Source organism: Schistocerca piceifrons, chromosome 1 (assembly GCF_021461385.2).
Source record: "Schistocerca piceifrons isolate TAMUIC-IGC-003096 chromosome 1, iqSchPice1.1, whole genome shotgun sequence".
Lineage (NCBI taxonomy): Eukaryota > Metazoa > Arthropoda > Insecta > Orthoptera > Acrididae > Schistocerca > Schistocerca piceifrons.
Genome location: NC_060138.1, coordinates 444,232,807 through 444,249,292, shown reverse-complemented (window position 1 = coordinate 444,249,292; position 16,486 = coordinate 444,232,807). Strand labels below are relative to the sequence as shown.

The 16,486-nt window shown below is 40.4% G+C and overlaps 1 protein-coding gene across 1 annotated transcript; it reads left to right on the top strand.

Annotated features, from left to right (window-relative positions):
* The first annotated feature begins 1,942 nt into the window (after nt 1–1,942).
* On the top strand, nt 1,943–6,124 carry LOC124784943. The gene is made up of 2 exons (XM_047254140.1): nt 1,943–2,362; nt 5,825–6,124. The coding sequence occupies exons 1-2, from the start codon at nt 1,993–1,995 to the stop codon at nt 5,989–5,991; spliced, it is 537 nt and encodes a 178-aa protein (XP_047110096.1). The 5' UTR covers nt 1,943–1,992; the 3' UTR covers nt 5,992–6,124.
* Nucleotides 6,125–16,486: the final 10,362 nt, after the last annotated feature.

The window sequence follows — 16,486 nt, the reverse complement described above, 5'->3', positions numbered from 1 at the left end:
AAATTGGCAATTGACGGTAACTAACGAAAAGTGTGAGGTCGTCCACATGAGCGTTAAAAGGAATCAACTGCACTTCGGTTATACGATAATAACCGGCCGGAGTGGCCGAGCGGTTAAAGGCGCTACAGTCTGGAACCGCACGACCACTACGGTCGCAGGTTCGAATCCTGCCTCGGGCATGGATGTGTGTGATGTCCTTAGGTTAGTTAGGTTTACGTAGTTCTAAGTTCTAGGGGACTTATGACCACAGCAGTTGAGTCCCATAGTGCTCAGAGCCATTTGAACCATTATACGATAATACAGTGAAATCTAAAAGCCGATTTCAACTAAATACATAGGAATTACAATTAGGAGCAACTTAAATTGTAAAGAACACATAGAAAATGTTTTGGGGGAGGCTAACTAAAGAATGCGTCTTTGCCGGCCGGGATGGCCGAGCGGTTCTAGGCGCTACAGTCTGGAACCGCGCGACCGCTACGGTAGCAGGTTCGAATGTTGCCTCGGGCCATGGATATGAGTGATGTCCTTAGGTTAGTTAGGTTTAAGTAGTTCTAAGTTATAGGGGACTGATGATCTCAGCAGTTAATTCCCTTAGTGCTCAGAGCTATTTGAACCAATGCGTCTTCGTTTTATGTGCAGGGCACTTAGAGACTGCCTACACTGCGCTTGTCCGTCCTCTTTTACAAAACTGCAGCGCGGTGCGGGATTCTTACCAGATAGGATTGACGGAGTACATCAGGAAATTTCTAAGAAGGGCAGCACGTTTTGAATTATCACGAAATAGGGGAGAGAGTCTCACTGAAATGATATCGCATACATCATTAAAACAAAGGCGTTTTTCGTTGCGGCGGAATCTTCTACCGAAATTTCAATGACCAGTTTTCTCCTCCGAATGCAAAAATATTTTGTTGACGCCCACTTACATAGGGAGAAATGATCGTCATAATAAAATAAGGAAAATCAGAACCCGCACGGAAAGATATAGGTTCGTTTTTCCGGCCGCTGTGCGGGATTGGAATAATAGAGAAATATTGTGAAGGTGGTTATATGAACCCTCTGCTAGACACTGAAATATGATTTGCAGAATATCCATGTAAATGTAGATATACAATTTTTTGAATACTATCATTTTCCGGCAGGGTTATGTATGTTTATGATTACTTTCCACGACAGCGCAATTTCAATTTTAATTCATTTAAATGTGGACTAAGACATAAAAACCTACATCAACAATCACTTGTACCACACATAGTCTTTAAAAAAGCACACCACGTAAAAATTTCAGTCTGATATTATTCAGTGAACGTCAGCAAATAAAATAATCGAAATCGACGTTGTTCAAAAATGAATAAGGAAGCCAAGTTTGGCTAATATGTATACAGCTAGGTGCAAAATGAATATGAATTTAAACAACTTTCTATGATCGGTGCGTTCACCCGAAGAAACTCTTAATCTAATCAAGTTACCATCCATTAGGCAAGTAGGTGCACTCAGCGACTGTTATGTGATTTATAAATTATAGAGCGCAGCAGGACGACTGACTGCTGCGCTCTATAATTTATAAATCTTAATCTTACTTGCGTCGAAATGGAAGATTATACCATTTTGTACCCTTTACCTCATTTTGTTGTGTGTCCTGTTTCATGTCGTTTTGAACTGCTCATCACGCTTTGTAACAGTGGAGTTGCGAGCAAATATTGCACAGACAGTGTAAATTTTCGTAGTTCGTAATTAACGTGTTCTTCGAATAAGTTGTATTACCAGTATTAGTAAAAATGCTGAGTCGCTAACCTCGGCTGTAATAGCAGCAGATAAACGACAATCGCAGTTGCTCCGATTTTTGTTTTCCTCAACGAGCGTACTGCTAATTAGTGTGACCTTCAGTTTGGTGGAATATCTTTTATCAGGAAACTTTACTTACTATATAAGGTAGTGTGCAACTCGTCGACTTTCACAGTTGTCTTCACAATATACGTATACGGAGACTGGCCCATGGCAGCAATGAGCAGCAAATTGGTAATAATTCTGTTTGGCGCGTGCTTGCTCGTGCTACATGCACCTTACGCTGCTGCCCAGGAGATAGGTATTCCCGGATTCTCTTTTGGGCCAGTGGGTGGTGACGATGGTGCTCAAGAGATAGATATTCCCGAATTCTCTTTTGGGTCAGTGGGTGGTGACGATGGTGAGATGGGTATCCCCGAATTCGTTCCTGGGACAGTAGATGGCGACGATGGTGACTTTGGAGGCGAGCTGCCTATTGGAATCGGGCCAGTCGTCGAAACGAGCAGCGAGAGCAGCAATTCTACAGAACAGTCGACAACCGCGACCGAGCCCCAGATGGAGGCCTCTACCACCGAACAAGGTACGTCGACTCAGTTACAGCTGTATGTTGGATAGTGCTGGCAGAGAAAGCGGACGAAGGGCTAGAAGGCGCGTACACGAATGGCTGACTTTTTTCTGTCCATTCTGAAAGATTCTGACATCTTCCTTTCCTGTGGTGGCTAGCGGGGGAGGTTTGGCATTGATTTGCTTACACCTGTGGTAAATTTGTTAGATGTGTGTTTAAGTTACGAGGATGACTGTGTTGAATGCTTGTTCATAGTGATGCTGGTTTCTTCCGTCGTGGATGGATGTCTGAATGAAGCGACAGGAGAGATGCCGAAACATACCTTGGTATTATGGAATGGTAATGAACGGGATGCCAAGTTAAATAGTTCATGCCGACGGACGGATCAACATCAACTGTATCTCATGATTTCATCCGATGAACCGAGAACGAGAGGACTAGTTAAGACTCGGAAGACCCATAAGTAGGAACACCGGGACTCTGCTATGTTTTCTCTGCTAACCCTAAATCGCTAAAGAAAAATTCTGGAATGGTTCCTCCAAGAAGTCCGCAATTGATTTCCGTCCTCATTCTTGCACGCAACGTGCATGTTGGTTCAAATATTTGAGTACCGTAAACCGGGTACTCTTTGGCCAATTTGCAGATTCAAATGATTGTTTTTTAACTTCTGTGATATTTATGTTACTGAACATAGGGGCCCTCGTATGAAAGTATTACATGCCGATTAATACAATATTTTCTGAAGTGCAGAAGAAGTAATAGTAAAAGTTAGAGTGACCAAAGTTAGCGTGGATCTGGGGGTACATTGACCGTCCTCTACTTTCACTACTGTTTACTACAATTTCACTGATGATCCTCACTTCAAAAATACAATGCAACTTTGACAACCCTCAAATAAAGACATTGATCTAAAGTTGTTAAAGTTCTTTATTAAGCCTCCAACAGGAACAAACCCAGTACAGTACATAAATCCAACACCGTGATCCGTAAGCAAAATTATAAATATAACGAAAGGTATTAGGTAGGAGGATCAGACTCATAGCTTCAAATTTAGTTGAGTATGATACCTTCAGTTTCATCTCTCTTAAACGTAAATCCTTATTTCAAAATTGCAATTAGAACTAAGTTCACCAGTTCTTCATATATCGAGTCATTATCTGACACATGTGGCAAAACGAATTTTCTGCTTGTTTCTGGGGATATTCGACATTACATGCTGTACCTGAATCACAGCCTGAACCACAATACATTGAAATTTGGGCAGTATATGACTGACTTGTATTTTTCTTAGTTGTAGGCACATTAACAGTTACAGATGAGCCTTCGTCTTAATACTAATGGTTAATGTTTGTATTCCTTAGTCTCATAATGTAATTGGCGGCAATTCTGTTTAATAAATTGTATGTATGTAATGCAGTGGCAACAATGACCATTGGTCAAAATAACCCATAAACAGGGAAGTGATGCACATAACCACAGAATTCGTAATATGCGGGCAGATATGTGCAAATGAACGAAAAGGAAATCAGTGCTCTACTTTCAGAATTAATCCAGTAACCTACATTATATAGTTGAAAACACCGATAGCTTTGCAATTAAATGATATCGGTGGATTCTGCACAGCCAGATTTTAACATTCTTTTTCCTATCCAGTTATAAGTCGCAATAGGTTCGCCAACTATTGCGCAAGAAATTCGGCTCTACATGGTGCCATCTGGCGTGTAGTGATGGGATTTTACCACAAAACACGATATACTGAACACCCGAACTGACAGCCAGGAGATAATTGTAATACTTTTGGTGTATGAGTGATCAAAATAACCACAGCGATCAAAGTATAGACTGTTTACGGGATTGTTATACCGTATTAGAACTGCTTTGCATAGAACATTCGTGATACCTTTTGTATACTGCCTATTCTCAAACCTGACATATGATCTGGGTTCACATCAAGTTTACTCATACTTAGTGCAAGGCTCAACTTCCATCTCCTCATATACAAATGAATTTGTCCACGTTGCAGAAGAGTCCCAACTGAAATGAACGTCTTTGTCAAATTTGTGCGTCTCAAAGTCTGAACAAAACGCTGAGATCTTGCTTTACTGGTAAGATGGACCCTGACGTCTTCCTGGTTATCCCTGACTGTATGCTCCCATCCTATTTCCCCTTACAGAAAAAACAGTAGTTTCGAAAAAATTCCTTTGTAACGGGATTCGATCCGACTACCTCCAGGTCCAGCGCTTCCGTACTAAAGTTATCACGGTCACAGAGGTGGCAGCGAATACTAACAGCCGCAGAGCACAAGAATGGGTTCCATTGTGTGTCGCGAACCCAATACTGCAACACCAAAACTATCACAATAAAATCTGCAAGGGAACGTATGAGGAAATTTTAGATTCTGCAGACTTTCACAAATATAGTAAACCAAATTATTATGAGTCTGAAAAATGGATTTACATGACCATGACGGCAGTCGTACCTCAAGTATCACAAACAGAAATAAAAACCACAGAGTACAATAACATTACGAGAATGTCTTTTATTTACTGTTTGAAAACTTGTAATCTTGTTCATTTTAAAACATCGTCAGTCTTAAATTACGCTTCCCTCGAGTTTAACTCATTATTGTTAGTTCTTATTATCTTTTGAGCAGAACCGTAAGAGTAGGGTTTTTTGTCCTGCCGTCATTGCACAATATTCTGCAGCACAGCTTCCCCTACACAGAACAGATTGCTATGGTGAATAAGTACTTCGCATACTAGTTCAAGTACTAACCATGGATCTTAGCCACTACAAAGAATGATGAGAACCAACAGGGCTTTTAAGCTATGAACTGAGGCTAATGTGTTCCTATATCATACTGGTTCACTGCCACAAACGTTTTTCGATGTCGAAAGTACTGAAAAGGACTAGGAAAGCCTTTTTCAGACTGTCAAGGAAGAAGGAAAGAGCTGCTCGCAGTCTTTTCAAGGAATCGTCACAGCATTTCTCTGTAAAGTATGAGTGAAACCAAAAATGACCCAATCTGGATCCCATAACACAGTCTGAATGCATCACATGTAGAATATGAATGCAGTTCCTTGACCACTGCACCTCCTATTTCGGTTCATTTATTGAGAGTCTGGTACACTGTTGAAGGTGGTCTGTCTGTAAGAACTTTGACACTAGGTACTGCAGCCTCAAAACCGAGACACTAAAGGCTGCGTTTGCACCTACTAACAAAAGATAAGAGCTCCTAGAACTCTAAAAAACTACTTGTTATGTTTGTTAGGTCTAAAATTGAGTCACAGTCCAACGTGTCACAGACATTATAGGCTATAAAAGGAGGCAGTACCTCACAAAGGCAGTAACAATCACAGATCACATTGTTGCAACATGTAGACGAATATATCTTTTCCTATCATAGTATCATATAAGTGTACACCCTGAAGAGTATAAATATTGCAAAAAATTTAATGTTTTGGACCTCATTTTCAGAATCCCGTGTGGGCAAAGGCAATTCGAGGCACATCGCAAACTCAAGGACTGCATCTCACGCCAAAGCCAGGACAGCTGCTAAAGCCAGGGCAATAGCCAAAGCCAGGACAGCTGCCAAAGCCAGAACAGCTGCCAAGAAGGCAGGCAGAGCAGTGCACAAGGCGTGATCACAACTTTAACCTGGATTCTGCGACTCCATGAAAGCAACTAATAAATGATTAACTTGTGTTGTGTATGCTGATTTGGGCAACTAATTTCACCAACTGCTTTTGAAGTAAAAATCTTGTTCAACGGAAGAAACAGTGTCGCCACATTTATTATAAATTTGTACCCCTGAAAGAGATATCAACCAAGATACATATCCACAACTTGTAAATGAATTACCCAAAACTAGCGCTGAACGGAAACATCAACACTTCGATTTCAGTAACGGAGGAACACGAAGACAGGTTGAGGCTCTTTTTAGTTTTATTTGGATTCCAGGTTTCGACTTTTGTTACAGGCCACTTTCAAATCCAGTACCTAATTACTGCGAGTCCAATTTCATCAGCAGTGCACAGATTCAGAGTATGTCTAGCTTCCTTCGTTATATTAAAAGCGTTCTCAGTGCCCTCAGACGTCAAGTCTTCAACTGTAGCCTTCTGTTATCATGAGAACAAGCGCCATTATGTTCTCTATAGTATACAGGATGTCCTAGGTGGATATGTCAATATCCAGGAATATGCGGGGAACGATCATTAGAAGCGATAATCTAGTAAACACGGGCTCTACAACAGATATCTTAAGATCTAGGAGTACTCGTTCGGCTTCGTTAATATGAAACTCATCTCTTCTTCTGAACGAGTACCCACAGCTCTTAATGTAAGCGTTTCAGACAACATGTTTACTAAACAGTTATTCCTAGTTTTGTTCTATACTACCTCCAATGGAAATAAGGAAATCGAAGCACATGAGCAAAAAAGATTTGTTTCATAGTACCGACAATGAATAAGTGCTCGTAACTCTTACGGTATGCACTTTAGAGCCCACGTTTACTGGACTTTTTTGCTTCGAATAATCATTCCAGTCATATGACTCCTAGCACATCCCGCACTATCTATAACAAGGATTATGATATCACTACCAATTCCATGTGAAGCGAATTTCAAAAATCTCTCCAGCTGATTTATCGGCGACACATACTGCGAGTGATGATGAAGGAAATAAACTGAACGAGAGGTGCCTTATTGACTGAATGTATTATTATTAATTATGGAGTGTCTTATTGACTGTTCATTACATCCCAAAATTAGCAACTATTGAAAGCAGGTGTTATCTGCTGTTTGATACAGGAACAGCTGTGGGGTGCTTATTCTTCATCTAGGAGTATGCAAGTATATATAACATTTGTCCATTCTGTAACGCAAATTAGACAGTAATCTGTGGTCCAAATAAAAGCCAGTAAAGGTGTTCATGTTGGTGAAAATGTTCTGTACCGCATCACTCATCACACATCTGTAGAGTAGATGGCCCTTACATTTTTCCCTTTTCATTGGTTCAAATGGCTCTGAGCACTATGGGACTTAACATCTGTGGTCATCAGTCCCCTAGAACTTAGAGCTACTTAAACCTAACTAACCTAAGGACATCACACAACACCCCGTCATCACGAGGCAGAGAAAATCCCTGACCCCGCCGGAAATCGAACCCGGGAACCCGGGCGCGGGAAGCGAGAACGCTACCGCACGACCACGAGCTGCGGACCCCTTTTCATTCAAGGCATTGTCAGTGAAAGGCGCAGTCAAAACTGAAGTTTGATTATTGCATCCTAAAAAATTAATTGGGCTGCCTATGAGGGTGAACGATACTTGCTTTTATGCAGTGTTCCTTGGTTGAGTCACGAATGGCAGGAAGGTAAGTAATATCATTAGCCAGCCTGGAGCTGTTCTGGAAAGAACTCAGAACTTTGCAGGGAAGATGAAAATGTGATCGATATTGTTAAATGAGCATACTAGAGCGGTAAGTGATTCCAAAAAGGAGTCGTTAGAGCGAATGATATGCAGACATTGTTTGTTGAGGATTCAGTGAAAATTTGTTCTGCGAGGGATTTAAGTAATACCATTGACGGTTTCACTATGAAGAAAGCATGGAATCCGGCGACTTCTTTGGTCAGCTAAAAAGACGTAGCTAAAGAGCAGCTGCCATTAATGCATCTGTATGTGGACACATATCGAGCATCTAACCACTGATACACTTTATACAAGTTTCCTTGTCTCAGAGCAACATTTCTATCGTTGTGTATTCTGTGGTCAAGACAAAGAGACGCTGCTCTCTTGTTTATAGAAACATAAGAAAGTGCTCCACCTGCTGCGAGCCATCTGACTCAGAAGATGGCCGAAATGTATACGGCCAGAAGCGTAAAGCATCGGTCAATATTTCGCAGATATACGAAGTCGTGTGTCGGTATATTGTGCCCAGTGTCGCCACTAACGCTTACTATCCGATACAGCACTAATTCTGTTGATTTCGTGGTTCATTAATGTTTTTTTCGGATCAACCGATTGATATAGACAACTGTCCTCTAGTGTTAGGAGCGAATACAAAGGATATTAGGGACATACGTAAAGATATTGTGATAACTGGTATCTTAATATGTGTGCCCACTTCAGTGTAATAGGTGTTTGTCCTCTGCGTGTAACAGTCCATCCATGTGACCACACTTCAATACCTGACGTGCTGCCCAGGGGAAAGCAAAAATCTATGGCTCGCTTGCGCTACATGTACTTGTGAGGTACTAACCAACTAAAAAGCTAAATGATTAGTCTGCAAATGAAGTAAATTGTGATGTAAAGTTATTCAATAGACTGTTCTCGGTCTTGAACAGATATAAATCCTGTATATTTACAACTCCAGTAGCCATCTCCGTAAACCATTTACTCAACTTAGATCCATACGATGCCTGTTTAACTAATAAATTTTTACTCATCAGCCTTTCGACTTGTTTGATGCAGCCTCCTATTTCATCTTACAATGCACAAATCTGTTCACATCTTTGTAACTTTTACCTGAGAAAATGACTGAATCACACAGAATGTGGGAAGAGACGCAACGAAACTTAACGGTTGACAGACTATGTGAAGTTATTGTAGTGATTACAAAAACGAGTTAAAATTGTGAAGGTCTGGGCAGTGAGAGTCCACTTACCAGTTTGACATAGCAGACAATAATTCAGCTGAGAAGGGTGTCATTGCCGTGTTGGAAAATTGCACAACAATACTTCCGTATGAGAGGTGACACATAAGAACGCACGATGTCCGTTACGTACTATTGTACCGTCAGTGTTCTGTGAATCATCCGGGGTAATGCAAAACCGCGATCCATCGCTAAATAGAATGCGACGTTACTGATCAGAAGTCCATACTTTCCTTTGCTTTCTGATGTTAACGACATGGGTCGGAAATTTCCGCATCGAGGTGCTGCTAGTCTGCAACACGTGGTGCGAGGTGACGCAGAATGTTGAAGGGAGTCAATTACTTGAAGGTTTTCGGACAGCAGGTGCAGATGTGGAGGCGTTACAACGTGCTTGGAGCACAATGCGGGGATTGCCATCCGCTGGTCACACTTGGTCGGCTGGAAGCTTGACATCCTCACCTTCCCATGCAGTCCAACACTGGACCGTTGCCATATAAAAATGGTTAAAGAAGCATCTGAATATTGCACTATTAGATCATCCGCCAAGAAAAGAAACTGATTCCTTTGACGACAAGTATGAATGTCATCACGTTCCCACCCACCCCAATACCGGGCCACTGTCACCTCAAAAATCTGCATGTTGCACATTTTGACCTGTCGGCTAAATGCAGACTCATAATTAGGGTCGTTAACCTCTGATAATCTCATAGGATTGAGCGTCCTCCCCTACACAGTGATCACTCAATATGTGACGCTCTTCATGCTCTTTATATACGCTATCAGGCCTCGTAACAACATCAAACACGAACAACACGGAAGCAGTCTGGTTGCCGTCCCGTGTCACAGAGAATTGCAATTCCACATTCTAGCTGATGGTGTGCACAATTACGAAGCTACGGCAGCACTGGCGCAGATCGCACACACTTGAATTTTAAGCTCTTGAATATAAGTAATCGTAACGACGTTAATTGTAGTCTGTTTTATATTATCTATTGAAGGTTTCACTTGTTTCAAAGTATTTCTTGAAAAAAAAAAACTAAACTAAAACATGAAATAAGGGCCGGTTTCCGCGTACTTTAGACGTAGGTTTACATACAAATTTAATACATTTCTTTAGGTGCATATTAAGTGAAAAATTTAGGTTGTTTTTGTTACACAAACACTATGTGATCAAAAGTATCCGGACATCCCCAAAACCATACGTTTTTCGTATTAGATGCATTGTGCTGCTACCTACTGCCAGGTGCTCCATATCAACGACCTCAGTAGTCATTAGAAATTGTGAGAGAGCAGAATGGGGCGCTCCACTGAACTCACGGACTTCGAACGTGGTCAGGTGGATTAAAAAACAAAGTAGATCAGCTTCTTGTTTGTTTAGAAGATTTAGAAACTGAGGGTGGAATAGATGTACTATGCCTGTCTGTACATCATATAGTCACAGGTATGGAAATCGTAAATGTAGGTGGACATGTAAGTAGAGATACTATGGAGAGAGGAGGAGTTTCCAAATGTGTTAAAAGTCTTTCATAGTGTGAAAAATTTGGAAACTATAAAATTTTGGATAGAACAACATATAGAAGCATGTGTGTGTGTGAGCTTACACTAAATAATGGCAACCTTATAATTGTAGCCGTGTATAGGTCCTCATTGGGAAATTTTCAACTATTTTTGAAAAATTGGATTCTTTGTTGTGCTATCTGTCAGACAGAGGAAAGATAATTATTGTTTGTGGTTGTTTCAATGTAGATTTTCTGAAAGAGTCCGATAGAAAGCTTGACGTTGAAGTATTACTTGGTTCTTTCAATATGACATCAGTAATTGATTTTCCTACTCTGGTGGAACAGGAAAGCAGCACACTGATAGATAATGTTGTCATACACTGAGGTAAATTTAACCAAATAAAAACTTTTCCTATTAAGAATGGTCTGTCTGAACATGGTGCACAATTACTTACAGTATATGGTATAGCTCCATACAGTATTGCAAAACAGTCCTCCAAAATAGTGCATTCAATTAACGATTTAACAATTCAAAATTTTAGTGAAGGCTTGCAACAGTTAGACTGGGATGAGGTGTACAGGGAACATGATGATAATTTAAAATTTAACCTATTTCATGATACCTTTGTGAGTATATTTGAAAACAGTTTCCCTAAGAAAACAATGAAAAATAATTGTAAGAATCCATCTAAAAAGCCATGGCTTACTAAAGGGATAAAAATATCTTATAAACAGAAAATGGAAATGTATATTTGGAAAATTTTTAAAAGGGAAACAGGGCAACCAAGAGCATAGGAAGACTGTATTTCTATCAAACACAATGAAAAGTTCTTTAACAAGAAGTCAAAAGTACAAAACATTTACAGTATTGATTTTGTAAGTGTTGTAGAGAAAATAGCATCGAGCTAGCATTAGAAAACGCAAGGCAGTATATGGAACAGGCAGTACCTTTGTAATTTGATAAAATTGAAATTCAACCCACCTACCCTTCTGAAATTAGGGAAATAATACAGTAAAAGCTCACATGAAACTGATGACATTTCCAACAGAGTACTAAAAGCTTGTCCCCAACAAATAAATAGGATTCTCAGCCACATATGTAGTAGCTCACTGTACAGGGCATTTTTCCAGATAGACTTAAATACACTATTGTTAAACCATTGCATAAAAAAGAGGAGAGCTCTGATGCTAACAACTACCACCCAATCTCACTTCTGACAGCTTTATCAAAAATTCTTGAAAAATAATGTATTCAAGAGTAGCATCAAATATTTATAAAAATGAAGTCCTAACAAAATGTCAGTTTGGTTTTCAGAAAGGCTTTTCAACAGAAAATGTTATATTGCTTGCACTGATCAAATATTAAATGCACTGAATAACCGAAATACACCCATTGGGATATTCTGTAATCTCTCAAAGGCTTTTGACTGTCTGAATCATGAAATTCTTCTAGATAACATTAAGTATTGTGGTATGAGTGGGACAGTGAACAAATGGTTTAATTCATACTTAACTGGAAGAATGTAGAAGGCTGAAATTAACAGTACAGATAGTGTGCAAAAATCAGCAGAGTCCTCTAACTGGGGAAGTATCAAGAATGGTGTCCCACAGGATTCAGTCTTGGGTCCCTTATTGTTCTTAATATATATTAACGACTTGCCACTCTATATTCATGAAGATGCAAAGCTAGTTATTTTTGCTGATGATACAAGTATAGTAATCACACTCAACAAGCAAGATTAAGCTGAAGAAATTGTAAATAATGTCTTTCAGAAAATTATTAAGTAGCTCTCTACAAATGGACCCTCAATAATATTGAGAAAACACAGTTTATACAATTCTGTACAGTAAATGGCATAACACCATTGATAAATGTAGACTATGAATAGTAGTCCATTGCTAGGGCAGAATACTCAAAATTTATGGGTGTGTGTGTACATTGATGAGAAATTGAATTGGAAGAAACACATCGATGATCTGCTGAAACAGTTACGTTCAGCTACTTATGCTATTAGGGTTATTCCAAATTTGACATCATATTTTGGGACAATTCGTCATTAAGAGAGGAAGTATTCATTCCACAAAAGCGTGTAATCAGAATAATAGCTGGAGCCCAGCCAAGAAGGCATTGCAGATATTTATTTAAAGAACTCGGGATATTCACAGTACCTTCGCAATACATATATTCACTCATGCAATTTGTCATTAATAACCCATCCCAATTCAAAAATAGCAACGAACTGCATAGCTACAACACTAGAAGAAAGAATGCTCTACACTATTCTGGATTAAATCTCGCTTCGGCACAGAAAGGGATGAATTATGCTGCCACAGAAATCTTTGGTCATTTCTCAAATAGAATTAAAAGTCTGTCAGATAGCCAATCAACATTAAAAAGCAAATTAAAAGAATTTCTGAATGACAGCTCCTTCTACTCAATAGATGAATTCTTAGATATGAAGTAATAACTGTAAAAAAATTAATTATTTATTTTATGTAAAGAAAACTTTTGTTAAAATGACACGTTCCACATCATTACCAAATGTCGTATTCATGATCTATGGAACAAGGATTAATGTATGTATGTGTGTCTGTATGCTACATTGACGGTTTTCTGCGGGCTTTGCTTTTTTAGTCAGGCAGTGTATTACACCGAACGTCAACCATAAGATGTTTTAGATAGTGAAGTCTTGTTCTAGCATTTGCACTTTTCGCACCGACTGCTCCTTCTAGCGTCAGGTTTACTACTTCAGATACCGTAAAAGATCACATTAACAGCTCTCACGTCCTGTCGAAACTCTTCTACAGACGTGTTTCGTCACCTATTCCTTTTCATACTATATCTGACCTCTTAATTCTTTGTTAAACACACACTTCAGCTGCTCACAGGTGCTCTTCTTCTGGATTTAAAAAGCAGTGCATGTATGGAATATTTGATGGTACTGCAATTGCGACGCTGCCACAGCAGTCATCGACTCTCACACCAGGAACTGTCTACCTAGAGCTCCCGCGCTTTCGCCTCACTCACTCAACCATCACCCGTTGTGTCTCTTCTCTGATGTACGGGACGCTATTTTAGTATTCAGCCTAGTGTTTATGACTGATGACCTTGCAAAATCCAGTTACACAACCAATCCCCGTACTCTGCCCGCTTAACTTGGGTGTTAACAGCGTCACTTGACCGTACTGCATATAGCAGGTGTATCAAAAATCCCTCTTCTGCCTACACACTAGTAAAAGACAAAATTAATTAGTGACGTTTTACGTGGTGGCAGCTTAGACGAATTGTAGTTCAATCCCATATATTGTGCGCCCAATTTTTGTTGAGAACAGAGATACATTTTCGTTTCGTTTCCTGGTACTCCGGTTGCTATGGGTTACTATGGGCGTATTTATGAATGTCAGCAGTAGAATGTTAATGTTCACGTTGCGAAGTTGTGCTTTAATTTACGTTGTAGTTTTCGTTATGATTTTTTGGCAAAGTCCAGTGTACTGTAGAGCATAAACATGCCGCACGTATTTACATGTGCTGATCGTGCTGGTATGGTATTTGTGTATGGCTTTTGTGATGGAAACGCTGTTGCTGCTTGTAGAGAATACGGTATACGATTTCCTAACCGCAGATTACCAGATTCAAGCGTGTATACCCGTGAGTTCAATACACTGCGTGACACTGGTACAGTCCCAGCCGTCGTAATGCATCTGAACGTGTAAATTAACAGGCTGTGGCTGAAGTAGAGGACATTCAGTCGGTAGAACGTAGTCCTTCAACAAGCACAGGTAGAATTTCTGCACGTATCGCTGTTCCACATATAAAGAAAATGGCGCACCTTACGTAAGCACGCGTTTCATCCATATCATTTGCAGCTCATTCAGTACCTTCGAGCAGAACGTGAAGATGGACGATTGAATACTTGAAAATCGGCAGGAAAACCCATTTTTACTCTTCACTGATGATGCCACTTTCATTCGTGACGGCATCAATAACTCTCGTAATTCACATCAGTGGTCTGAAGAAAGCTCACATACCGTTGTGGAGATACATTTTCAAGGAAGCTTCTCTGTAAATGTGGGGGTCTGGTTTGACAGATAATCAGTTGATTGGGTTTGTTGAGTCACTGCATGATCTTACAGGACCCCGTTATCTACACTTTCTTGAAAATGAGCATTATTGGAATAGATTCCTTTGGCTACTAGAATGAGTATATTCATCCAGCATGGCGGGGCTCCTGTGCGTTGCAGCCCTTAGGTGACACACTGTCTAAGCCTAACAATCGCCAGTGGATGGAGCGGTAGCCATGAGCACATTTCCTGGTCACCAAAGTCCCCCAGCTTTACCCCTTTGGATTTTCGCCTCTGGGGGTAGTTGATAGGCGACATCTACAAAGATAAAGTAGCCACAAGAGCCGATTTGATCGTTCTGCTTATGAGTAGTGCAGCCCTCATTAAAGAACACAAAGACGACCTCAGAAGAGCTACACGCGGTGTTATCAAGAGAAGTCAAAACTGTATTGAAGTTGGTATTGGAATTTTTTGTAAGTAACTGGAAACGACTTCATTTGCCTTTGCTTTAGGTTTGTTTGGGTTACATACTAGTAGCTGTATCTCTGTATTCAATAAAAATTGGTCAAAGACATATTTATTGCAATTTGTCTATACTAATACCTCCTAAAACATTTACTGTTCCTCCTGAAACACCCTGTAGAGAAAACTTAAGACGGCGATTTTAATGCTTAAGCTGTTCTACATAGTCTCGTTCCCTCAACCCTCCCATCCATTCTACATAGTCTCAACAAGGTCATTGGTCCCATCGAGTTAGCGAAGGTTCGGGAAGGAAGTCGGCCATGACCTTTCAAAGGAACCATCCCAGAAATTCCCTGAAACGATTTGAGGAAATCACGGAAAACCTAAATCAGGATGACAGGATGCGCTCCGCCTCGCTCGGTGAAAATGCCTGAAAAGAGGTTTTTTGAGATGTTGTTCAGTTCGAGCGTCACATTGTCCTTATGTCATCAAAGCGTTGACCATTCACATGAATTTATAGACCTTGCCATTTTGTTGTACGTTCGTATTGAGAACAGATAGTCGCGTCACCCGACATGATTTTATCTAGAAAAGAATTGTTTGCAGTTTTTGCATATTACTCAAGTCGTGGCAGACGTTCACGCACCGTGTTGCTTTAGTTTATAAGTCAGTGTGTGCAGGACAAACTTTACACACGTTTTTGTCTTCCTTAAAGTAATCTGGACTACGTCTTCAACAATATATTTGGAGATAGAGCTCAATTGCGATCTGTGACAAAACAACGTTGACACACTACGTTCGTACGTCCCCTACTTACCACTGTCTGCTCACAACATGCTGGGCGAATGCACATTTGTTGCTTAGAGCTGTCACGGCAGTTATTTTGCTGGTGTCGCTTATACGCCAGGAATAAAAGCGGTGCCGGCCTGGGTGGCCGAGCGGTTCTAAGCGCTACAGTCTGGAACCGCACGAGCGCTACGGTCGCAGTTTCGAATCCTGCCTCGGGCATGGATGTGTGTGATGGCCTTAGGTTAGTTAGGTTTAAGTAGTTATAAGTTCTAGGGGACTGAAGACCTTAGAACTTAAGTCCCATAGTGCTTAGAGCCATTTGAACCAATAAAATCGGTCTCGGAATTTTTTGAACTGATAGTGTATCGTGACTACCACCAGCAGCTGCTGCGATCTCACATCCACTGTGAATAAATGCTTTCTCTGGATTCTGCCGTACATTACCTTTCTTTCTTGGTCCATGTACGATTTTTTCATTTAACTATATGTCCTTCGCACTTCCATTTCATTGCAGTCGTAGTACAAATAGCAAATACACTGCGATGACGAAAGCCATGGGACAGCGATGTGCAGATATACACATGGCGGCAGTATCTCGTACACAAGATATAAAGGGACAGTGTATCGGCGGAGCTGTCATTTGTACTCAGATGATTCACGTGAAAAGTTTTCCGAAGTG

Coding starts and splice junctions, on each gene's coding strand:
- LOC124784943 (XM_047254140.1), top strand. CDS start 1,993: ATGGCAGCAATGAGCAGCAAATTGGTAATAATTCTGTTTGGCGCGTGC. Junction 2,363..5,824: donor GGCCTCTACCACCGAACAAG/GTACGTCGACTC, acceptor CCTCATTTTCAG/AATCCCGTGTGGGCAAAGGC.